Below are 27,037 nucleotides of genomic sequence, written 5' to 3' on the forward strand. Positions count from 1 at the left end.
ATCTCAGGGTGCGAGGTGGGACATAGGGCAATGACAGATCAGATAAATAACTTGGAGCAAGGCTTCATAGGGCTTTGTAAGTAATCAATAATACCTTTAAGTCTATTCTCAAAGCAATAGGTAGCCAGTGTAAGGAAGGGAAGGACTGGGGAAATGTGGTCATGTTTCCTAGCCCGAGTCAAAAATGATGAATGAGCTGAAGGAGGAAGAGGTTTCTTTTTAAACAGATGCCAGGGAGCAAGGAAATACTAATCGAGAAGTTATGAAGGTGTAGATAACTGTTTCCAGAGTTTTTGGTGGAAAGAAATGGTCTAATCCTTGAAGTGTTCCTGAGACGGCGGATGCAGGATTAAACCATTGATTTGACGTGTTTGTTTAAGCTTAGGTTTTGATTGGAAATGACACCAAGATTTCTGCAGTGCTCGGTTATTGAATGGGACACTAAACAAAGGCTGTTTGATGTTTGGGAGTTTGCACTATCTTGACCTTTGATCAATAACTCTGACTCTGGCTGATCAAAAGTCATTTCAGAGAAAGGGCGTTTGTATTGGCTGTTCTAAAAATGCAGATGTGCGTGCACGTTCCTTCGGCGGAAGCCTGTTTCAATGAGGGAGAATCTATTAGAAGCTATTCCAGCATTGACAACAACTGCTGACACTTCCTAGTCCTAGTTCCTAGTTCCTTCTGTGCTTCTGAGTTTGCATGTTCTCTTTGTGTGGGTTTCCTCCAAGTGCTCCAGCTTCCTCCCACAGTCCAAAAACATGCAGGTTAACTGGTGACTCTAAATTGTCCGTAGGTGTGAATGTGAGTGTGAATGGTTGTCTGTCTCTATGTGTCAGCCCTGTGATAGTCTGGTGACCTGTCCAGGGTGAACCCAGCTGGGACAGCCCCTGCGGCCCTCAAGAGGATAAGCAGTTATGGAAATGAATGAATATTGATGAAGTGTTTCAGAGATGGATTGAAAATGTTGCTGATAATTTAGCTTTCTGCTAAACATTAGCCCTGTTTCAGCTAATTGAAGTTCATGATTACATGGCTAACATTGGATGGAGCCTCAAATCACATTCTGTCCTCCCCCCTCACTCCCCGTGGCTACAAAAGCGGGCAGCAGCAACTTGAACTCAGCCAGCTCCGTAGTAAAACACAATAAAACCTCCTTATTTTTCTGATAATATAAGAGATACCACTACACCTACTTTCATTGCTGCTGATTGCATTGTGGCTCAGGAGGTGGAGCGGTTCGATCCCTGGCAAGATACTGAGCCACAGAATGCTCCCAGTGCCAACACCTTGCATCAGCGTGTGAGTGGGTGAATGAGAAGCACATTATAAGATCACTAAATAACCGCAGTCCACTCAAGTCCATGATGCGCTTTTTTAATTTGGGTGAACTGGCCCTTTAAAGGAATAATTATTGATGACATATGGTGACCTACCAGTGACGGGGCAGTCCAGAGTGAGGTTGGCGCCTGGGCGAACACTGACTCGTCCCCCAACCTTGGCCCTCAAGCTGTGGCCCAACACCACCCCATGGTCAGAGACATTCCTCCATGACACAGTGATGGCTGGCGGCTCTGAAGTGTCACACATAAAGAAAGAAATGAATTTAAAACTTTTCATCTCTTTCACAGTGCTGTTGTCATTTGTGCATAATCTTGCTCATGCATGAATTTTAGAAAGTTACTGATGCTTATCCTGGTTATACAATACAGAAGATACCTGGGTACAGGTTTGAAATCAGTGGAAGATATGTGTTTAATGAAAGGAACTTTTAAAGGTGCAGTGTGTAGGATTTAGGGGGATGTATTGGCATGTTTCTACTGTAGCTCAGAATGGACAAACCAAACACTGACTCTAGATAGGGACATTTGGGTTTTGCGTCGGCCACGCTAGTTTTCAGCACCTTTGTGATTAGTGTCAGAAAAACACTGATTTTTTTTTAACGTGAAGCTTTGTTCAGTGTTTTTACCGGTTTAAATTACCAGGTCTGTTTGTTTTGGAGAGAAAGAGACCTCTGAAGGCTCCCAATAAAAAAAAAACTCCATAACATCTGGATCTTAAGTTATCAGAGCAAATAGGTGAGCACACATGGTGCTTTACAAATACATGTGTAATGTCAGGTAAACGGGTTTTATTTTAAACTTATCTAAATGTATTATGGTGACAGAAATATGAAATCCCAATTAGGAAGATGTGTGTAATATGAAACCTAGACTTGGACAAGTGTATCTAAAACAAAGGACCCACCTGCCACTAGCAGCACAGATGACTCAGAGTCTGAGCCATGTGTGTTGGCAGCTGTGCACGTGTACTGGCCTCTGTCGAACGCTCGGGGCTGAAGGATGTGGAGTCCTCCGGAGATATCCCAGGATACCCTGCAGACACACAGGGAAGACAGGTTGTTTTTTTTTTCCTACAAATACATTCAGACCAAAAATGTTGCTTACACTACTTTCTGAAAGGAAAAGTGAAAACAGAGTGGCTCAGTTAAGAGACTCTGAAATTTATTTTCAATGAGGACTCCAAATTAGATTAATGTCAATACATCTGTTCACATTTTACAGGGCTATAGACAGACAGGAAGACAGAGTGACTATCAAGTGGTGAATAAATGTATTTCATCAGACTCCATCCAACCACACAGCCTCCATCATTGGTCCTGCATTCATATCAACACTATTGTTAGTAAATGATTATGAGAACAAAAATTAATCGTTCTCTGCTCCGCTTTCTCTCCAAAATATTAATTAATGTGAACTTTTCCCCCTTGAATGAACAGACAGGACAGCCCCCAGTAAATCTGATAGAAGTTATTTTAAAAGGTCAACCTCAGCAGAGCTTCAGCCGTTATCACTCTCACTTCACTCCACAGCCTCACTGCTTTGATAAAACTAAGTCAAGGGCAAATGTAGAACACTGTGTTAAACTCCACAGCCCACAGGTCCTGGAAATGTCAATCAAGTCTGACTCTGGCTTTGAATTTGTGTCTGTCTTTCCTCCACTAAGATTCTCTCTCTTGTTGTCAGATTAAAAGAGCAGTCTGACATTTTGGGAAAAGTGTCTGTTAGATTGGCATCAGTTTCATCTCAGTGCATCCAGAGCAGATCATCCAGGACGGGATTACACCGAAAACAGAGGCTAGCTCCATCAATAGTGAAAAGAAATAAATTTAAAGACTCCAAAAAACCCTTCACTCACAGTTCTTTATACGTCAAGGCTGGATCACCAACTGAGCACAGCAGACAGCCGAGGCCCCAGAGCCACAGAACCCCGGGGCTCAGGGGTCAACAGTCTCAGGGTCACTGTGCATCAGTAGATTTTTGGTGTTTTGAATAACACATACAATAATAAGTAATAAGGCCAGTCCACCTTTATTACCCAATGATGTGGCCCTGTCTTGTAGAGGGGCCCGGTTTCAAAATTTTGCTTTGGTACATTCATTGTCTCGTCTCGTCTCGTCGTCTTCCGCTTATCCGGGTCCGGGTCGCGGGGGCAGCAGCCTCAGCAAAGAAGCCCAGACAGTCCTCTCCCCAGCCACCTCCGTCAGCTCTTCCGAGGGAACCCCGAGGCGTTCCCAGGCCAGCCGGGCGATGTAATCCCTCCAGCGTGTTCTGGGGCGGCCCCGAGGTCTCCTCCCGGTTGGACATGCCCGAAATACCTCCCAAGGGAGGCGTCCGGGAGGCATCCTTACCAGATGCCCGAACCAGATGCTCTCGATGTGGAGGAGCAGCGGCTCTACTCTGAGTCCCTCCCGGATGTCCGAGCTCCTCACCCTATCTCTAAGGTTGAGCCCAGCCACCCTGCGGAGGAAACTCATTTCGGCCGCTTGTACTCGCAATCTCGTTCTTTCGGTCACTACCCAGAGCTCATGACCATAGGTGAGGGTTGGAACGTAGATCGACCGGTAAATCGAGAGCTTCGCTTTCTGGCTAAGCTCCCTTTTCACCACAACGGACCGGTTAAGCATCCGCATCACTGCTGACGCCGCCCCAATCCGGCTGTCAATCTCCCGCTCCATCCTACCCTCACTCGTGAACAAGATCCCGAGATACTTAAACTCCTCCACCTGAGGGAGGACCTCCCCCCCGACCTGGAGTGGGCAATCCACCCTTTTCCGGCTGAGGACCATGGCCTCAGACTTGGAGGTGCTGATTCTCATCCCAGCTGCTTCACACTCGGCTGCGAACCGTCCCAGCGAGAGCTGGAGGTCACTGTTCGATGGAGCTAGGAGGACCACGTCATCCGCAAATAGCAGGGACGAGATCCTCCTGTCACCAAACCTGACACCCTCCACCCCTCGGCTGCGCCTAGAAATTCTGTCCATGAAAGTTATGAACAGAACCGGTGCCCTGACGGAGTCCAACCCTCACCGGGAACAGGTCCGACTTACTGCCAGCCACGCGAACCAGACTCGTGCTCCTTTGGTACAGGGACTGTTTCAATCTATATCCTGCTTCCAGTGCATATTTCTAACAGCGTTATAGCGTTATTCAAGCACAAGAGAAGTGGTTGGTCTCCGAGTCTCCAGACATATAATGAATAATAATAAATAAATATAATTTTTCTCAGATGAAAATGATAATTTTAGATGACTATGAGTACTTACAAATAAAAATGACAAAATAAAATGACATTGGATTTTTCCGATTTCCGAAACAAGACCTACAACTGAATAAAGTGTAAGGTTACACTTCTTATTCAAACTCGTTATTGACTGGTGCAACACATTTTTTCTGTATGAATAGACATATAGACCCTTTTACTGTTACTATGACCTTCTTTGGTGGGCGGGGCTTAGCTGGAGGCAAAACAATTCTCCACAGACATTAGCTAGCGCTAGCTAACAAGTCCTGTTTGCTGGTTTTAGACAATGGAGGACGAAGATGTGAGTGATTTGTTCCGTGTGAGAGCGCACTCTGACACAAACTGGACCGTTTGTTAATTCATGTAGAAATATAATGCTGCGTTTCTTCCACCAACAGGGCTCTCATTTTAGTGTAGAGCGTCAGACTGAATTTACCAACGCACCATGTCAGGTCACTCACTCTCCGGGACCGCCAGTGTTACTTGAATAAGTAGTGTAGTGAGAGCCAGGCAGCTGCCTCCGTCTCACTCAGATTCACCCTGGGTCTGGGTCTGCAGCTGCCTGTACTGGAGAATCGCATGAAACAAAGGAGTGGAGTAGAGCACTCTGCTAAATCTGGGGACCGAAACATTCCCAGAAATACACTGCGCACTGACTAAAAAAACATGTTTTATGAGGTCACAGTTACCAACAAATCAGACAGACAAACAGACAAATCAGATATACAGGCAAGCAAACAAACAGACAAAACAAACACAAAGCAAACAAAACAACAGTAAACATTGAATATAAAAGAGGGAGGAAGGGAATAGGACAAAATTATATTCATGGCAGAATGAGATGTATGCATGTAAGGAGATTGTGTGTGTGTGTGTGTGTGTGTGTGTGTGTGTGTGTGTGTGTGTGTGTGCATATATAGAGTAGTTATGTTTTGTATTATGTATTATCTATTTATGTTCGAAATAATAGAATCAGTGTAGGTTCATGTACCAAAGATGCTATGGATTGTGTGGTGCTGTGAAAAAGGAGTCAGGCATCTATAGTGGTCAATTTGTTGATAAATGAGGACCAGATTTTGTTGAAACGGGGTATGTTGTGATTAACTTATGCAGACATTTTTTCAGTTGAAATTTGATCTATTAATACGTTCTTCCAGTGGGTTATGTTCAATTGATTTCTTGTTTTCCAGTTTAGGAGGATTGTTTTTACGATGATTTAGTTTTTGCAGTTATTTTTGCAGATTTGGTGCCAGAAGTCTGAGTTGGGAGTGATGGAGAGCTCCTGTTCCCACTTTGAAACTGGGAGAGAAATAGAAGTGTCGTACCAACAAATTCTAATCAGTTCATTGTTGAGTCCAAGTGGACGTGTTGAAAGTGCACAAACAGAGCAGATAACATGGGAATCAGATGAAATGGTTAAGAAAAAGCCAGATGGTTAAAGTGAATCTTGGAGCCAGAACAGCAAACCTATCACCATACATGGCCCAGTTCAGCAGGTTTGAACCAGCGCACACTCCAGAGACTGTCAGTGCCCATTAAGAGGGAAGACTGGAGAAATCCAGAACAGGGCATGTTGTGTAAGGTATGCAGAAAAGCACGCTCTCCACAGCAGTCAGTCATGGTGTGATTGACAGGGCCTTGAGCGTAGTGGTGATGGCTTCCATATGCAGCTGCCTGCTCCCACACATGAGAAAGTAGCAGTGAGTGGCAGCTCTCAAACCTCAATCTGCATTTCAAACCTGAGACTTGAGCAAATACAATTTTTTTTTTCCAAAGGACGGGATGTGGATTTTATTTGACAAAGAGTGCAAGTTCCCAAAATTGCAAAGTGTGTGGTCTGCTTCCTTCTCACATTCAATATTTTTCTTCAAAAGGTCATCAATATTCATAGGACCAGAGCTGCTCAATGAGACAGAAATTCAATAGCACAGTTCACTAGTGTGCCACTGGAAATGCCACACACTGCATCCGCAGGCTAGCTGTTCAAAATGTGCATCACAATTCAGGAATATGGAGCATCAGCTTGTCTCAACAATCCTGGACCAATTTAAGGAAGCAAAACTGATGACACCGATACACTGTTGAAATCTGCCCGCTCACCCCATGTGCCCCTCGTTTCAAATATTAATAAGCTGCGATGTTGGAGACTATACATAATAATATAAAACCTGATATGTGTACACTTCATGCAGTATAAATGACTCACAGTACTTCCCTACTTTGCTGTGTCTTGCTCAGCCTGCCTCGAGGAACCAGCAGAGGAACCAGTCTGAAACTGTCTGCTACAGTTGGACCAATAAACTGCTTTGTTGATACACTGATAACCAATATTCACCTTTAATTAAATCTGTGTCTGATTCACTGGAGATCCTCTGCGATCACACTGATTCAAAGTAGGACTTAAAGTACCTGCAGTGAAAACATATTTTGAAGAGTTTCTCTGTACACAGACTCTCCAGGCACAGCAGGGAGCTGTGTTTATACTCGTACTGTAGTTCAGTTCGTTTAGTTTGAGCCAAGGAATAAACAGATTGTCTCCTTCTGGTGTTCTGGTCCAATTTGTGTTCATAATAGACTCGTTACAAACAAACTGAGAGGAGTCAACATTAGGTCATTGGCAGGTAACTCACTCACTGGACAGTTTTGGCGATGTCATCGTGTTTAATCAGCGCTACATAGACACACTTGGGGAAATCCAATTCCAGTGACTGACAGTGAGCCAAAACTGAGATGCATTGCAGATAAAGTGGTCTAAGAACTTGGAGCAGGGTAAAAGAGACACTACAACTGTGTAGCTGCCTGCAAATGTGATGTCTGGAGCCACAGGACCAAGGACCTGGTTATTATAAATGGTAACACTTTACTTGAAGGTATCTACATAAGAGTGACATGACACTGTCATAACTATGACATGACACGGTCATGAACCTGTCATGAACATTATGTACATGTTATGAATGTTTATGACTGCTGTCATTAAGTGTCATTTGGTTTTTGTAATGACAAGTTGACATTGTTTGGGTTGTCTTAATTATGACAACTTGACATTAATCAAAGTGACATTACCAGAAGTTGTCTTTGTCATGACAGGTTGACATTAAATTTGTTTGGGATGTCCTTATAATGACAACTTGACATTAACCAGGATGACATTGCCAGAAGATGTCTTTGTCATAACAACTTGACATTAACAAGAAATGCACCTTTTTTTGTGTTTATGACAAGTTGACATTATGATTATTATTGTTATGACAAAGACATCTTCTGGTAATGTCATCCTGCTTAATGTCAAGTTGTCATTAAAAGGACATCCCAAACAAATTTAATGCCAACTTGTCATGACAAAGACATCTTCTGGTAATGTCACTTTAATTAATGTCAAGTTGTCATAATCAAGACAACCCAAACAATGTCAACTTGTCATTACAAAAACCGAATGACACTTAATGACAGCAGTCATAAACGTTTATGTCATGTTCATAATGTTTATGACAAGTTCTTGACAGTGTCATGTCATAGTTATGACAGTGTCATGTCACCCTTATGTAGATGCCTTCAAGTAAAGTGTTACTATATAAACTCTTTTATCAAAAAACATATTTGATAAGAGAGAAAAAAAAAACTAGAGACCATTCTGCGATGTGATCACTCCTGCTGGGATTTTGTGATCCACACCTTAAAATGAATGTGAGCCAGGGGCATGAAGTGAGAAACCAATGACCTCTTCCTTATTTCCAGTACCCTTGCTCAGACTACACCCATCACTCAGCCTTCTTTTTGATCCCCATTGCACACCTGTAAAGTTTTGTGACTTCATCTTACACTGTTGTGACGCTGGAGCTGTGACAACATCGACACAGACAGACAGACATATAAACACCAAATACTCAAAACTCCCTGTATGGTAGTTACAGCTACAGTAAGCCCAGTATACACTGTGTGATTTTGGGCTGTCCCAAACAAAAGATGAGCAATGTGAAAGAAACGTGGTGATATCTCTGGTCATGGCTCTTAAACGGTGGTCCTACGTCAACCATCTCACTGTGTGACTGCTACCACGACCTACGTCTATCAAACCAACCAAAGGAAATGCAGCATGAAGTGATGCACTGGAGCTAAATCCAAACAGACGGATAGCAGCTCGCCATGGAGGCAAAACACACTAAAAGAAATGTGTGGGATTCCAGCAAAGAGGGAAACCTTGTGGAGTTGTGGCAGCAGAAGCCTTTTTTTCTGGTTAAAAAAAGGTTTATTCAACCTTTATTTAAATAAATAAACTATTTTGCTATTCATTTTAATCTGCTTATTGGGACACTGAACAACATGGCTTCAAATACTATACAGAGAGAAGTACAGTGCACAGACTTTACATCAGGTGTTTTATCATTTCCAGCAAAGAATTAAAAACTATTTTACTTGGCACGTCATCGACGCACCATTGCCAGTAGAATTTAAAAACCTGACAGTGGCAGACACTCATCCTGACCCAGAGATGGACAAAAACATGAGCAGATGAATCCAAGTCATGTTTTGTATTGATCTGGATTATTTCTGCAAGACAGAATTCAGTATTTCTGCTGCGTTATTTGGCATATAATAACATGATCAAAATACCTCGATAAAGTTTGCAAGGCATCAGCAGTCTCAGTATGTTACCTGTCAGTTTGCTGCAGCGGCGCTCCATCTTTGGTCCAGCTGATTCTGGGAGGCAGGACGCCCTCTGCAGGACAGAGTATGGTCAGTGACCGGGTGGTGTTGGTGAGGAGGGTGCTCTGTCCAATGCTGATGTTGATGTTCTTCTGGAAGGTCAGTGGAAGATTTGGCTGCTGTCTGATGATTACTGGTCTGCTCCCAGCTGTCTCCAGTGAGGAACGCTCTGACCAGTTGGGCAGTCTGTCTGTGGGCAAATCAGACACAAACATAAGATACAAAAGTTTTAGACCCAGTAGAACAACAGAGTTGTGTGTTCACCACTATGAGCAACATCTCTGACATCACAGTCATCTGATCCAATATAAAAATCATGGGTTTAGCAGCTTTGAGGTTTTTTGAATTGTTTTATTCCTCTCTGTCTGACAGTATCATTTATTTTTAATATCACCTGGTTTCACCTGTTCAGTGAAGCTTCGTGATGTTTGAGTGAAATATAAAAACCCAGAACTCCATGTTCTTCTCTTTTTGTTTTTTATACATATAGTTGCATCATTCCAAGACAGGAAAATATTCTACATCATCCAGGTATGTGTACACACTCAAGGAATTTTTCATTGCTCTCAGTGGACGTACACAGAAACAACATCTCCCCAACCTCCCCCCTGACAATATTTGGTTTCTTTATAAACTTTGGAATCTCAACTAGAGCCAAAAATAAATTCGGTGGGTTTGAACAAGTTTCGGGTTTGTTACACTGCAAGTGGAACAGTTGGGATGAAGAGACTAACGGCTGAAATACAGAGGGCAGGGAAGTGATGAGCCACAGAGGCAGAGCAGGGTTTTCACCTGCGTCACAGGGTCCTTCTTTGTAGTGTGTGTTCGCTGCCACCTTCACTGTGTGTGTTGAGTTTTGTCAAGTGATAATGCAGTTGGTTTATGCAGGGTTTGGAAGCACAGACTATATTAACTAGACAGTGAGGTTTTCGACTTTTAAACAGATTGTATTTGTCGTTTTTTACACAGTTATGTAGTTTGTACCTGTTGGAGTGATGTGGATGGCTGCGTAAAAATAGTGTAAAGCAGTGTGGTGCCCACCAGCTCGGCTTCTGGGGTCAGTGTAGCAGCTTCAGCTGATTAGTTGTAGTCACACTGTGGACATGCTGCTGCAGACATGTCATGCCGAAGTTTTTCTTGTAGGCTTTCTCCAAGACAGTCCTTTCTGACAGAACTTTTTTCCTAACCTTAACAGAAAGATCCCTTTCTGATAGAAAGCCCTCAAGGAAAATTTGTCCCAACTGCTTGCCCATGTCTCATGTTTTTTGGCTGTAACCTAAACAAGGCTTAATCTGACTACAAAGAAATGTTAAAAAAGGACGACAATTTGAGAACAGCATCCTATTTTTGTCTTATTTTGTGAGTGGCAATGGCCTGAGTGTAAACACATTAAACTTTAGAGGGGACTAGTACCCCACAGTATTCATAAAGTTGCACCTCCCCATCATTAGCCTCCGCTAAATCAAATCAGTGTGAAATCTTTATAATAATAATTTTACAAATGTTCTAAATATAAAGATTTTTGCTCAGATTTTAACGTGGACTTTTTTTTCATTCCAGTAGTGTCAAATTGCTTTAAAATGGTCAGTTTAGATTTTAATGTTTCAGAAATGTATGAGGGGGATACCCCAGAGGGTTAGGCTGCAGAAGGTGTACATTGAAAAGGGTCTCCCCGCAATGTTAAGGAGGTGATTACAGCCCTGCTACACTGTGTGGCATCTTGATACAAAAAACAATGGTCCAGGAAATCCACAATATTGAGTTACATTCACCTCCATTGTCTCCATTATATTCTGAAATGTATGATTATTATGATTATTATTCATTCTATAATTTATTCATTTTCTGTAACCACTTATCCTGTAAAGGGTCGCGGAGGGCTGGAGCCTATCCCAGCTGACACTGGGTGAGAGGCAGGGTTCACCCTGGACAGGTCACCAGACTATCACAGGGCTGACACATAGAGACAGACAACCATTCACACTCACATTCACACCTACGGACAATTTAGAGTCACCAGTTAACCTGCATGTCTTTGGACTGTGGGAGGAAGCTGGAGCACCTGGAGGAAACCCACGCTGACACAGGGAGAACATGCAAACTCCACATAAAAGGGGTCCCACACCCTGAGTTCCAACCAGGAGCCCTCTTGCTGTGAAGCTACAGTGCTAACCACCTCTTTTGATTCACATCTAAAAAAGTTTTATTTTTTTTATCAAATGTTCATCAAAAGGCTTTTTTAAGTATATTTTTTTAATTCAGGTATTTTTTCAGCATGTGGGCATTTATGTGTTTATTCATGGTTTCAGGGTTTCCTTCTTTTGCACTGTGTGCTTATATGAATTTGGATTTGCATGTTTTCTTTGTAATGCCCTTTTGGACCTCTGGTTTCGGTGAGTGCTATATAAATAAAATGTATTATTATTATTATTATTATCATAAATGACTTAAATGAGACGTCCATCAAAAGGCCGTTCACAACATGCTGTTACAAGGTGGTGGAGGAAAGAGTCTCACAGAGAAGAAGAGCATCTGAGGTTATTTTTTTAACAACAGCGTCAAAGTCAAACACACACTGCACAGCAGAGGCAGCCGGGGTTATAACTACCTTTAGCTTGTCCTCCTCCCTCTGTGGTTCTGGTCCAGAGCTGTGCAGCAGACATGTGGGTCAGCAGCGAGGAGATGAGCTCTGAGGCCTGCTCCTGTTGGATCTCTCCTCTGTCAGCCTGCAGGGTGATGTTAATCAGTCTCTCCTCCACCCGTGGCTGCAGCGAGGCCTCCTGGACACCAGGGGGAAGCAGAGACACACTAACTCTTGGCTGGAACGGCTGAAGGACTGAGTAGTGCCAGTGGCAACTAGGCAGCATCTCCTCCCAGCTGGGACTGGGGCTGGCAGTCGACGCTCTGCCACTTGACCCTCTGTCACTGCCTATCAGCTGGAGGGTGAAGATGTCTGAGGCGGGTCCAGCGACACACTTGTACACCCCGATGTCCTCTGCCTCCAGAAAGTGGATCTTCAGAGAGCCGGATTTGGTGATGGCCAGGCGTGTAGAGCTGGGGAGGGGGCGTCTGTCTTTGAACCAACGGATGTAGGCTTTGGGGAACCTTCTGACAGGACATTTGATGACCAGGGAGGTGTTGGGGAGGAGGTAGGCATGGCCGCCTACAGTCAGGTGGAGGCGTTTCTCTTTGCGTGTCTGGATGTAGATCTGGTGCACACCCAGGAGCACTGGACACTGTTTAACCCCTTCTTCATAGCCTCTGGCCTTTGGTGGACGTCTCACTGTCTGCCTGACCTGGTTCTTCTCCTGGGTGTTTTTGGGTCTCATCTCTTTCTTGTGCTCTGTTGTAGAAAATACCAGAGAAGAGGAGAGACAAGAAGCTGTTTTTAATGCAGATAATGCGTGAATCTGTTTTTTAAAGAGAGAGAAGAAAAAGAGCAAAATTAAAAATTAAAAATACCTCTAAGTATCACTAAATAAGACAATATATATAATTTCTTTAATCCATATATGAAGAAACAACACTAATTTTAGTGAGTCCATCCATTTCGATCCGCTTATCCAGGGCCGGGTCGTGGGGTCAGCCCGTTGATACCTGAAATCACTAACAGTTCAGCTCAGCGCACAAGAAGAAAAATTAAAGTGAGGAAAGTAAACAACCGACTCAAGTCACACGTGCGTGGGATCAAAACAAGCTTATTATATTCTTTAGCAGACATGGTTTGTAATTGTTTGTTATTGTTCACTGATGCATGGTAAATATCATTTATTCTTTCAACAGTGTGTTGCATTGATAATGTGCTCCCCAGCTAAATAGCGTCTTAAATCTGTCAGTCTTCCCTTTCCCCTTTTTGAATGACGAATACAGACGACCGCCATCTGCTGGTGTGGAGAGTTATTTCCTGTCACGCAGGTGCAGAACTTGGTGCTGGTTGGCCGTCAGCTGTAGTCTTTGCCTGTGTTCAAGTGCAACTTTTTGACTGTGACACAGGCAACCTGAGGTGACGCAGCAGTCTGCCTTCTTCACCACTACTTCTTCATTGTTGGCTTGGTGTAACTGGACCTCAACACTTCACACTCAAACCAATGAATAATGTATTTTTCTTTAAACATGTCTTTTAAAACTGTCTGACACTCTGACTCTGAAAACTTTGGGATCTCCACTGGTACTGGTCTGTGGTCGGCGGAGTTGAAGAGGTTAACTTACAAAACTGAACTCCTCATTAAAGTTCTGAAAAGGTTCTGAATATCATAACTGCTGATTTGAGGTTGTCCTGACTTGAACTGATAGTGACGACTGAAACAGCAGGTCCAGTGGAGCAGGAGGAGATGGGGATGATGTTGATGTTAATACGGAGGTAAATGCAGAAGAAAGTATTCCATAAAAGAAACATGCAGCCTGTAGTGATTTTTACAGTTCAGTGAAGGCCAAGTTCAAATTAAAATTTATGAACACAAACACTTTGTCCAGGCCAGGGTTTGCTTGCTATTACAAAATAAACACATCAATATTCATTAATTATTGCTCCATTTTCTACTTTCTAAGAATTGGTTCTAGTTGTATAAAGGCCTGTATTTGTATTAGTTTATTTATTAGTTTGCTACTTGCTGATACAGTGCAGCTCTCGACTGCTATTTTGTACAACCACAACCTTGATTCTGGCTCCTGTAAATTACATTCACACTACCTTTACGTCTGCTCTTCAGAGGTGGTTAACTTCACCCGTAAAACTGAGTAGAAAATTGCACAACCTGCAATAAATAGAGAGGCGCAACTTACAAATGTTCTCCTAAATGACATGCATACTGACTCTAGCCTGGTGTTGATGAATACAGTGTGTTTGAGGCAGAACGTGTCACTTTGGCACCTGAGAAACAGGAAATAGCTGCAGTAAATTTGGCTTTCAGAGGTTTAAAAATATGTTATATTTGCATGTTTCATATGTATCATATCAACATTCTAAAGTGACAAAATAAATGAGCTGATTATGTCATCCGAAGGTGGAGGGAATAGTGGGTGGTGTGACACTTAGGCAAGACGCCTGTCAAGCTGCAGATTACTGTCCAAGAACAACATAGAACAAACCGACTTTTAAGCAACTTTTTAGGCACCAGCTTTAGGTTTTGTAGCGACCCATCGCTGTGTTTCCTGCTGCTTTTTTGGCACAAAATGTAGCTGTTTTTGGCAGAGATATCACTGCTTTTCCTGCCGGGATAGTGGCACGAAAAACTGGTGTTTTTTGCCAAGACATTGCTGCTTTTTGCGCAAAGATTTTGGCATGAAAAGTGGTTGTTTTTAACACATCTCTGACATCTCTGCTTTCCCTGCCAGGATAGCGTCACAAAAAGTGGCTTTTTTTCCCTCAAAACATCGCTGCTTTTACTGTTGGGATAGTGGCAAGAAAAGTTGCTGTTTTTGCAGAGACAGCCCTGCATTTTCCTGCCAGCATATTGGCACGAAAAGTGTTTGCCAGGATAGAGGCAGGAAAAGCAGCTGTTTTTATGTTGCTATCTTGGCAGGGAAATCAATGCTTCTCCTGTCGGGATGGTGGTATGAAAAGCTGCTGTTTTTTACTGAGACACGGCTGCTTTTCCTGCCAAGATAGCAGTATGAAAAGTGGTTGTTTTTTGCAGAGACACTAGCCTTTTTTAGATAGGAATTGTGCAAATTTACAGGAAAGCCCAATCAGTCTTTTTTCAGCATTGGCAGTATAAAAACAAAATCGGGGAGTGCAGCAAAATGCTGCCTACCTACTTTTGTTTATACAGAATGTGCCTTTTTCGGGGCAATGGGGGGCGTGAGCAAGAAACAAAACGTGTAGCTCAGCGTGTGACGTAAACAGTGACGTGGGAGGGAAGCCGTGGCTGGTCAGTCCTTTAGTGATTCTCTCATAAGTCGGCCCGTCCTTCACCGTCCCCGTCATCTGATGGTTAATGGCCTCTTCGTTTGCGAGGACAAGGAGGGCGCGCAATTCCTTGTCTCCCCAGTTGCTCATCTTAACAGTGTCTGTCAGGTTTGTGTTTCCCTCTTGCTACTAGCTGCTTGCTAATTCCTGCTATCATCTGTTTCCTGTTTATCCACCGCCAGTGGGTCACATGTGTGGCGTCATCAACAGCTCCTCCCACAAGTCTTCAACAGCCCCTCCTGTTGCGGAAGGCCGCCTCGTTCTGTTTAAACCAAAAAGGTTCCGCCAATATGTCTACCCTACGAGGCGGAAAATTGGGCACCTCGGATCAACTCGCCACTCCGGCTCTGTGTGTCTAAACGCTCACAGCTTGCCGGCAAAACGGCCCAACATTCACCGAAAAATCTGGCAGTGTAAAAGGGGCTACTGCTGCATTTCCTGCCAAGATAACAGCACGTTGCAGGGTTTTTTTTTTTTTTTTTTTTACCAAGACATCACTTGGTCTCCTGTCGGGATAGTGGCACAAAAAGTGGCTGAGACATGGTTGCTTTCCCTGCTAGGATAACAGGATGAAAAGCGTTTTTTTTTTTTACTGAGACATCTGTGTGTTTGCTGCCAGGATAGTGGCTCCTGACTTGGTTATTTTAAGCCAAAGCATAATTTTTCTTAACCAAGTGCTTTTTTGTTCCTAAAACTAACCACACAGTCGCGCTACTGTTACACTGTGTTTCAGAATTTACCTGTACTTACTTTGCGGCATTCCCGAAGTAACCCCAATTTGACAGATAATTTGGCTTCAGAGTCTGCAGTATTCATTCAGTCAGACAAAAGCCTCACACTACACTGACCTGTATATTCTTATATACCTGACAGGTGAAGGCTGAAGACATATTTTGGGACAGTCCATGGCAGACCCCTGAATTGGCAGCTGGGGGTGCTTTAAATAGGGATGCAGCCATGGGGAGGAACAAAGAGGGGTATACTGTGTATGCAAAAATGTAAATGTTTCTATCAGTCATTTTCTGTGGCATTTGCACATATAGATTTGTTCACAAATAAAAAAAATGATCATGATTGTACAGAAGTTCTTTCAGAGGTCTTCCCCAGAACCCCTGGGCACAAATGTGCTATCATTTATCTGACCTCTTGTAAAGTGTTGTACATTTTATGTAAGTAAGGAGGCCCTCTGTGTTTAATACAACATACGCTGTACCATATATAACTTAAGTGAATTCCACAGAGTCTGGATACAGACGAGGGCCCATCAGTGTGACACCTTTGTTTGTGCACTGTTACACTCGTCAGCTGAACACAGAATAAATCCTGACCAGTGGAAGCAGTTTGGGTCAGTGTGAGCACTGGTGATTGTAAATTAAACTGATTGATGGTCATTCGTAGACGATGAGAAAATGCAAACATCTCCCTCCCCTGGAACTCCTGGGCTAAAGGGCAGTAGCCAAATAGATCTGACATCATTAAGTCAAATAAAATATTGTGAGATAACATCTGGGGAGCAGAAGTTGCTTAGTTAAAGCATGGCTTGAAAAAATGGGAGCGAAGTTCAAGGCCAGAGTAATTATTACTGGATGGATGGGCCTGCTGACCACTGGCTTTGGGATCCATCAGAGTGTCAGTGAAGTGGACACACTGCTCTTGTATTGTTACTTTTACCCACTCTCACCTGAAGAATTGCATTGATATGAGGTTAAGAGGGTGAAGCATGGCGAGACTGTGGACAAGTATTGAACTGAGCAGCATTTACAAGAGCAGAGCCAAGTGGATTTGGAAAGAGTACAGAGCATGCAGTGGTGGAGTGAGGGGGGGATTTGGTGTGTCACATCTTATCACAGGTCTGAGGCCGGGCAGTAAACAGCATTTGTCAGTATTTTCCTTTCCTGTCTTGGATTTGAGGTCTCAGCAAAAGCAAGCTATGATGAGGGGGACCAGAGTATTTATAACAACTCAGGACTTGGTCGTGCAACTTCAGACCACAGTCTGAATGAACGTTCAAAAACTGGGAGGATGTTTACAGACGTGAATATCATATTCATATGTTGATGATACACATGGCACAAGAAATGCTTTAGTAGTTAGTAGTTTTCAGGGGTCTCATCCACAAAACAATGCGTAGGATCCATACTAAATATGTGTGTATCAAAAATTTGGGAGGCTCTTTCAGGCCTGGTTTGTGTGTACACAGTGTTTATAAATGAACCCAGAACTTTCAAATCTGTTAAAAAATGTGGCTCACATCTGATTGTACCACCTCCCTAGATTATTCAAAGTAGTCTGGTAAAAGTAATTTTTATATATAATATTTGGGGGGTGCTATATCGGAAGAGTCATAGACAAAAGCCTAATTACTGGTACATTCTTCCTCAGTTTGTGCCAGACATTGACTTTTGCAATCTAAAATATTGCATAGACTTCACTTATCAAAAATAAGCTCTGTAAAATGCATCCAAATATTAGTCCAGCGTGCGACTGTTGTAGGACCTGTGGATCCTGATCCACTGACCACAATACACTTTGGTATTAAAGGTTCTGATGTGGTGTTAACCAGCTCCCAACATAATCTGATATTATTTGTGACCCAACTAGCACGTAGATTGATATTATTAAACTGGAAGCAAACACAGGCTCCTAACCATTCTGCCCTCCTGAAGGATGTGATGCACCACTTGCATTTGGAAAAGATTCTCCTTAAGAGGGTGTGAAATCAAATCAATCTGACATACTTCTACTGGCTTCACTTTGGGCCCCTGGACCTGTACCCCTTAGGCCCATTCTGTGTTGGGTATTGGCAGTCTCTAACCTCTTCCCTCATGTTTCTTGTGTTTTCCCCTCTCCTTAGTGTTTCTTGTCTGTCTCTCTCCCCTGTCTGTGTTGGTCTCTCCCTTGCTGCAGGGCGTGGCTGGCCACTCTCCCTTTCCTGTTCATCCCCGCCTTCTCTGCCTCCACTGCCTCCACTGCACACCTGCTGTCAATCAGCCTTTAAAGAACTCACCTGCCTGCTCACTATAAAGACTCCACTTCAACTTCCAGTATTCATCAAAACGTCCGTTTCCCATAGTGGTAACCACTCAGACTCTGAAGAACCTCCGTGAATGCTTTTGCTGCCTGTTTTTGCCTTTTTGTCGGCTCTTTTTCCCTGACTGCTGTCTCCTGTGCTTCAGGTCTCATCTCCAGTCCTAAGCCAGCCTTGCCCTGCTTTGTGTCTGTCCCTGAGACTCTGAGGATTATGTGTTTGGAAAAAAACCCTGACTTCTCTGCCTGTCCACTCTCTACTCCTTTATTTTTGTAGAGTTTTGTTTGGTGATATTTTTACTTGGAACAATCCATTACATTTTTGTTATCTTGTGACTTCTTGTCTCCGAGTCTGAATTGTTGCATAGTGGGCCCTATTCAGTACTTAAATATAACATTCAGTGGTTCATCCATGCTCACATGCCGTATGTAGATTAACGTCAATTGCAAAACTGAGTTTTTGTCGACTAAAACTAGAGTAAAACTATGAAGGATAAAATGACTAAAATTTGACTAAAACTAATGAGCATTTTTGTCTCAAGACTGAGACTACATCTAAAATAGCTGTCAATATTAACACTGGTCACCACTCCTGAACCAAATGGGAGACTTTGTAGTGATGTGACAAACCGCACCCTCCACCATCGTCATTAAAAACCAAATGAGGGAACATATTCTGCAAGAATGTGGAGCACTGACGCTCTTCTGTAAGCTTATAGTTGACCTTACAACGACGCTTTATGAGAATGTAAAACTTTACTGTGGGACCTTTCCACCATGAGCTGCCTGGTTTGTCCATTCCAGCTCGGTACGTCGATTTAAATATGTCATTCTAAGTTAACAAAAACACAACAGTTCTTAGTTTCAGGTGATTATATGCTAAATAAAACATAATTATAAATATCATATTCCATTTACACCAATATATTCCCCTGAATCCTCCACACTGGACCTTCGAGGTTTAAAGGCACACACTTCTGATGAAGCTTAATGGCATCTTAACTCTCCCAATGACAAAGCCCTGACCTCAATCCCAATTAACAAATGGTCAACGAGCAGGGAGCAGCAGCTGGTGTTCAACTGTGTGTTTTACAGTCTGTGTCCCAGCTGAAGTGAGTAAGACAGACAGAATCTGAAACAGTGTCTCTCTGAACGTTCGAACAACTCTGAGTTCATTCCTTTACATGCACACAGTGAATATGAATGTGCAGATAGCGGCATCTCTGCATTTCCTCCCACACTGTGGCCACAGCTTTTATGTGAACTCATCAACACTGAACAGCTGTTGAACTCGACGCATGACTTTCAGATGTCTTTCCCACATGTTGGGACTTCACACACTTCCCAGTCGGCTGCATACATACTGTACCGCACACTGTGTTAGCATGAAGAGTGAAGATAAGCCTGGCCGGGTTTTCAAAGAAATGTTTTTCCTTCAAATGTTCAAAGAGAGAACGGGATCTGTTGATAGCTTGATAAAGTGAGACCCTGCTGAGGGCTGGGGAGTGTATACATTGCTCAGCCCCATGGGTAATCACTTTCCAACTGTATACCAACAAGGCGTTTATGAGAATGTTTAATCAGGCTGTAATCCGGCCTGTCGCAGCTACAGCTCTTCTTATGAAGTTTAAATCAGACAGAACAGCTAACAGCTCTGCCTGCTTCAGTTTAATCTGGGACTGAGTATCGAAAATGATCGGGTAGCATCAAAAATCAGGCATTCACTTATTACCACGTCTTAACACATAAGGACGCAGCTTCTTCAGTCTGAAGTAAGCCTGGTTCTGAATGGAGACTTTTAAGGTTGTTTTTTCCGAGTGTGGGAAGGATATAAGCAGATCTGAAAACATAGTCTGAATGTAATTTATGTTCATGGTTGCATCTTTGGCTCTTTATTTTTCCTCTTCTCTCTTTGTTTTGGTGCCTGTCTATGCACAAGAGCTCTGAGCTCTCCCACCAACCCGTATACAGAGTAACCACTTTTACACTGCCTGTTCATTTTGCGCCTTTATTTCATCTCATTGTTCTGTGTACACTCACCAGCCACTTTAATAGGTACACCTGTTCAACTGCTCGTTAACGCAAATAGCTAATCAGCCAATCACGTGGCAGCAACAAAATTCTTTTAGTCATGTAGACATGGTGAAGACGAGCTGCTGCAGTTCAAACGGAGCATCAGAATGATGAAGAAAGGTGATTGAAGTGACTTTGAACGTGGCATGGTTGTTGGTGCCAGACGGGCTGGTCTGAGTATTTACTGGGATTTTCAGCACAACCATCTCTAGGGTTTACAGAGGATGGTCCCAAAAAGAGAAAATATCCAGTGAGCCAAAATGCCTTGTTGATGCCAGAGGTCAGAGGAGAATGGCCAGACTGGTTCAAGATGATAGAAAGGCAACAGGAAGTCAAATAAGCACTGGTTCCAACCAAGGTGTGCAGAAGACCATCTCTGAAGCAACAACACCTTGTCCAACCTTGAAGCAGATGGGCTACAGCAGCAGAAGACCACACCAGGTGCCACTCCTGTCAGCTAACAACAGGAAACTGAGGCTACAATTCACACGGGTTTTCTCACCAAAACTGGACAATAGAAGATTGAAAAAACCACATTCAGATGGAAGCATGGATCCATCCTGCCTTGTGTCAACGCTTCAGGCTGCTGCTGCTGGTGGTGTAATGGTGTGGGGGAGATTTTCTTAGTACCAACTGAGCATGGTTTAAACACCACAGCCTACCTGAGTATTGTTGCTGAGCGTGTCCATCCCTTTATGACCACAGTGTACCCATCTTCTGATGGCTACTTCCAGCAGGATAACGCACCATGTCACAAAGCTCACATCATCTCACACTAGAGGCCGACACTATTGTGTCACACATCGCGCCCCTCTTTTCCTACCAGGATGCCAGCATCTGTCTAAGATCACATACTGTAGCGGTATGATGCCGCCATCATTTGGTTCTGTGTAAAAATACAAAGGTGGCGTAAAGACGGGACTTTGTGTCGATCTCTGTGTAAAAACAGCTAGTGTAACTTCAGAGCAGAAACTTTGCCAGAGTGAATAAAACAGACCAAATCCTGCAATAAGTGCAACAAAACCCACCTTCTGTTCTGTTTTTCAGATGTGAACATATAAAACATAAAGGTGTGGCAATATGTGTGTGAGTATGACTGTGTGTTCTTACTGGGACAGGCCATCATGCGACAGGTCCGCACGAGTGGTGGGGAGGACAACCCTGAACACAGCTCCCTGGCCAGCGTCTCCTGGTGGCCCATGGCTGTCAGCTGGCGACACACTTGCTCTCTGCGCTGGATCCCCAAACCACAGGACACCGAGCACTACAGAGTGAAACAGAACACAATCGATAAGAACAGGAATGTTTAAGTAAGACCTAATTCAGCATCTTTATCTTTATTGATACTAGACGATGGACAATGTTTTTGTACATGTCAAGCGTGGTAAAGGTAAGGGAATGATTCCGGTTACAATTAATGTTGATTTAAGACACAAGTAACGAATGGTACAAAAGCAGCTGGACCTGAACTGAGCCATGCAGAATTGTCTGAAACTGATGTGAAGAAACTAGGCTCAAATTCAACACATACATACAGTATAACGTACATCAGTGGTTTCCAACCTTTTATCATCATTGAGTAACCTGACGACTCCTGACTAAGTAACATAATTATGGATATTTCATATTATATTCAATGCACAACAATAATAGTACAGACCAACTGATAAACTGGACAATTAACACAAATAATGAACACAGAAACTGCAGGACATTTATGTAAAATCAGTGGATCAGTTGATTTGGATTAATTTTTAACAGATTATTTCCTGTGAACGTTGCATCAAAGATGAGTTGTTTTTAAACTATGATACATACTAAATAGGCTTAATCTTTTTTTGACAAATTCAGTGTTTCCTTCTCCCTGACGCTTGGCCATTGTCCTGGTTGGAAACCAGTGATTTACATACACATAAACACACTGTTATTCGTATAGATAGACAGTAACATAACCATCCAGAATGGCGGGAAATTCCAGTTGCATTTCATGTCTCTATAAGTTGACACAGTTTATTCAAGAGGTGTATTTCTCCCATTGCTTCATAACTGCATGCAAACCATGCCTCTCTAGTGGAGCAGTTTATACTCTGGCTGAGCAGGATTATTTAAATGTGGATGGTGCAACACAGCTTGGGTTTTTCTGGCTCTCCTTTGCCTCAAACGTCAGCGCCGCTGAAACGTTTTACTTTTGGTTAATGCTGCATATTTGCATACCAAAATTCCCTGAAGTCACGGAAAACTTTTGTGCATGTACCTCTCACAAGGATGGCCACACTTAACTGTGATTCCACTGAAAATAACTGATTTTGCTTTTATAAATGAAGACTTGATCGGGCCTGAGTTTCAATTAGAAATGCTTCTGTAGAAATAATATATATTGAAAAAAAGCAGCTTCCATTCAAGCTTGCAGCCTCCATTATTTGTCATTCCTCCACTTGCTGGTGCTCACCTTTCCCCAGTCTCCTCCTGCCAGGTAGGGCAGACAGTCAGTGGTGCTGCAGCCTCTGTTTGTGGCAGGTTTGGCCCCCCAGCAGGACCTGTCCCCCAGCCTCCTGTAGGCCCCTGTGGACAGGAGCTGCTTACAGTAGACCTTCCGCACCTGGACGCCCCCACCACAGGACTGGGAGCACTAGAAGGAGGAAGCAGAGGAAGACAGTTGCAGGAATGGAGAGGTGCAATCAGATTTTATTGCACACAAACAAAGTCCATACCTGCTGCCAGGGTTCGGTCTCCCAGGCTGGAGGACAGTCCACCTGGTTGCAGGGCTGCAGGATGGCAGGTTTGAATTCCCTGCACTCGTCCTCTGAAACAGTCAGAATATCCTGCTGGTCAACGGACAACAGGCGCATGCAAAACACACTCCTGGTCTGTATGCCGACGCCGCAGGACGCAGAGCAGCCGGTCCACGCTGTCACCTCCCATCTGCAGAGAGAAATAATGGAGCAGGTCAGACACAAAACACTGCTAAACATTACGATGCAAGCTCTTTCCGGGAGATAGACTGAGGAAGTGGTGATACATTTTCCATTTTCACCTACAGTATTAAATGACCCCTCTGTGGCACATTTGTGGCCCTGATACATCTCTTCCCTCTTTCCTGTCTCTTTCCACCCTCGCTGTGTGGGAGAGATTAAAGGTGTAGAACTGAGGAAGGAGGAATCTGTGCAACATGTATCTGAAAATGAGGCATTCTTGCAGTCCAGCATCATTCTCAGAGACATGAATCACTCATGATGCATAGCTGTCACTGTTTGTTGCTGCTTGAATAATGTAATACAGGCCTGATGTTGCACTAACTGGATTTATAGGCAGAGGTTGTGTTTGTTAGTTCCAAGCTCCTGAAGTGTAACTAAGGGTGTCTTAATATAGCCTGGTGAAACCATCTTAATTTTGCGAGCTCATATTCTATTTCGCTCCTTCACACGTTTCGTTTACTCTGATTGGTTTTCCGTCTTTCCAATTGCGTGAAGGGGCACTTTGAGTGACAGCCGTTGATACCGCCCCTCGGGAATAGAGGAAATGTACACTCCAAGTCCAGACCCATTCGTGTTTTGCCAGGCTAGTCTCAATACTGTTATAGCAGGCAAATAAAAATCACACATTACACATATACCATGTCTGTATAACTTTGTAAAACTTCTAGCAATTGATCTTTCACTAAGCCCCGCCCCTGACAAGCTATTGGAGTAAACATGGATCCCACACTGTAACTAACTGCACTCCCTGAAGAAATATTATCATATTTTTGAGAAAATGAAACAGTGATTCCAGAGAGAAGCAGACAGAGGGGGTATCAGAGGTAGGTTATGTATGTAGGAGGAGCGAGAGAGCAACGAGGCCACTGCATGATATCCTTGACATTTCCTCTGAATACATAAATTTATTTTGAGAAGTATGTCATTTAATTAGTCTCAAAACCCGTGCACACACACAGTAGTATCCTCGTGAGGGAGCATTTCAGCTCTGCACGCAAGACAGTGTGATGAGCGCGCACTCGAGCCTCCCCACCCGCTCAACACTTGCACAATGTCAAAAGTAGCGCGATGCAAAAAGCGGAGTGAAGTCTCCGCTCCTTTGATTGGTCACTTTCAGCACCAGCAGTTCATTTTTGCTGGCAGACACATCAGATAAGAAGATGTCAGAGGAACAAAAGGTAACTTGACCAAAGATACTCTACCACGATTTCTAATTTACCAGACTCTCTGGTTTCTAAATCATCTCTGACCTAACTTAAATGTGAGAAACACCACCTCTACTATTCCCTAACCAAAATGTTACATACTTGTGTTGACAGCAGTGCCATATATGATGCATGTATTTTACAATGGTGCTATATGAAAAGAGTAATATTAGCTAATGGCTGAAAGCACTCCCTGCAGAAGTTGCTAGCTAGCAGAGTTACATCCATGGCTAGCACCACAGAAAAATACATGCATCATATATTGAATGACTAACCTCGACTGTGACGTGGCTGCTGATAGCACTGGACCTCATACAACACAACGACCTCATTCAGGGCCGTAGTTTTTTTATTGCTTTCATAAAGTCAGACTAAATACAAGAGATGAATCCCCACAGAGAGGAATGATGTATAGCTGTCACTTACGGAGGGAGAGGATGAGTGGGAGAGAGTTATAGACAGAGTAGATGAGGGAATATGGGAGTTTATACACTTCACTGTGTTCTCACTGTTGGTCTCCAAAACTCTCAGGCAGCAGACTACACCCTGTGTGTTCTGCATGAGTTTGTGTGTGTGTGTGTGTGTGTGTGTGTGTGTGTGTGTGTGTGCCTGCCTGGGACGGAGAGATCTCATGCATGTGTGTGTGAGTGTGTGTGTGTGTGTGTGTGTGTGTGTGTGTGTGTGTGTGTAAGGCCGCGCACTCTGCAGCTGCTTCCTGTAAATGTCCATTAGAGGAGGAGAGAGCAGTAAATCACTGTATGTGAATCAGACGTGCCTCCAGTTTGCAGGACTACTAGATGGGCAAATATCCATCTGCTGCCTGGAAATGCAGTGACTTACATTTATAGCATGCACACACACACACACACACACACACACACACACACACTGGTGGTTAAGTGTATAATATTACAACCATCTTGTGACTATTGGGTTACAGCCACTTTTGAAAAAGGCAAACTGAAGTCCCTCTATGATCGTCCTCGTGTTATTTGTCCTTACTTGCCTTACTGGCTGAACTTCATCGTGTCATTATCACATGTGTCAAAGTGATGTGAGTCAAAAGCTGTGTAACAGGTAAAAATATGTATGTATATAAATTCAGGGGTAAAAATGAGCTACACGTAGGTCGGCAGCATGTGAGAACAAAATTATATTTTTCATTTATATAAAACAAACATATATGTGAAATATTTTGGCATCTTGGGGTGCTTTCACACCTGCCCTGTTTGGTTCGGTTCAATCAAACTCAGGTTGGTTTGCCCCCTCAGTGTGGTTCATTTGGGCAGGTGTGAACACACCGAAACAACCGGACCAAGACCTTCTTAAAGAGGTGGTCTCGGTCTGGTTACAACGGGACTCTGGTGCGGTTGGTTTGTGGTGAGAAGGTGTTCTGACCTGGATGTGAAGCAACTGCAGTCACATGACACATTGTTTGGGTTAAACATGAGCATGTTACAGTCCTGGAGGATTATTAATGTGCACCTCCTCCTGTACTGCCTTAATATGCACATTCAGCACATCCAATGCATCAAAACATTGTTTTCTAGTTGGAGCCGCGCCTCATTTTCAAACTGTATGGTTTGACTAAAATGAACAAAGACAGCAATAGAGTCCACGATGAGCAGCGCTAAAATCAACCTGCGTAGTTGTCCCTCCATTGTGACATTAGAAAGTGTCACATTTATCTTGCAAGTGTACTCTTCTTCAACGTTTGCTTTACTTCCTGGATTTTTCCCACATGGAAATTCTGACCAATCAAGAGCAGCTTTCTCACACAAGGCAAGACAACTCTCGGTCTGAAAGCACCCTAAATCACTATTAACAAGTCGCAATTCCTTTTATTTTGAAAGTCAGTGACACAAGTGTAACCTTTGACCCCCTGGTCACACTGGTCACCAATGTGGAGGACTCCAGCCATGAAACTTTGCAACCCGAGGATGAGGTGGCAGCCTACAAGGAGTTCAAGGCACCCAGGGAGGATCCTTTTGAGGTTTTATGGTGGTGGAAGGAGCATGCTAAAATGTTTCCTAACCTGGCAGCGACTGAATGTTCTCGCCATCCCGGCATAGAGTGCAGCCAGTGAAAGACTCCGCTGGATTTGTAATTCAAGAACAATGAACCCAGCTTAATGTGAGTGACTGTAGCCTGTGTGTGTTTAATCATGGGTGTGGGTCTGGTTGCGAGACATTTACATACTTTCACTTTGACTGAAATCATGATGGGTAATTGGTCGGTTCTGGTACTGAGCTTTACGGGTATGGGCAGGTGCAGGTTTTCATCTTCAGGTTTTTATCTTTCTGAGAGTGAGATGAGAAGAACGCATCAGTCTGTGTGTTAACTATGGAGCTGGAGTCAACACGTGATTAGTGTAGCTTAGCATAATGACTACAATCAGTGGAACAGCATCCAGAGCGGAAAAATACGGCTGATTAATTTACACCTTGTATCTGGTTTGTTTAATTACTGCACAATCAGAAATATAAAAACAACAATTACATGCTGGAGTGACTTCTTGACAGACAACAGCCAGACACTGTGACTCTGCACAGGTGAGT

The 27,037-nt window shown here is 43.4% G+C and overlaps 1 protein-coding gene across 1 annotated transcript in view; it reads right to left on the reverse strand.

The window, feature by feature from the left end:
• The window catches only part of adamtsl3 (ADAMTS-like 3), a 321,378-nt gene that overhangs the window by 11,201 nt on the left and 283,140 nt on the right, over positions 1–27,037 (reverse strand). The window contains exons 18-24 of the mRNA XM_033626208.2: positions 23,011–23,221; positions 22,749–22,928; positions 21,410–21,563; positions 11,900–12,634; positions 9,241–9,481; positions 2,248–2,375; positions 1,437–1,574 (exon numbers count right to left, since the gene is read on the reverse strand). Coding sequence (XP_033482099.2) covers positions 1,437–1,574; positions 2,248–2,375; positions 9,241–9,481; positions 11,900–12,634; positions 21,410–21,563; positions 22,749–22,928; positions 23,011–23,221 — 1,787 coding nt within the window. The remainder of the gene's footprint in view (positions 1–1,436; positions 1,575–2,247; positions 2,376–9,240; positions 9,482–11,899; positions 12,635–21,409; positions 21,564–22,748; positions 22,929–23,010; positions 23,222–27,037) is intronic.

Source organism: Epinephelus lanceolatus, chromosome 2, assembly GCF_041903045.1.
Source record: "Epinephelus lanceolatus isolate andai-2023 chromosome 2, ASM4190304v1, whole genome shotgun sequence".
Taxonomy (NCBI): Eukaryota; Metazoa; Chordata; class Actinopteri; order Perciformes; family Serranidae; genus Epinephelus; species Epinephelus lanceolatus.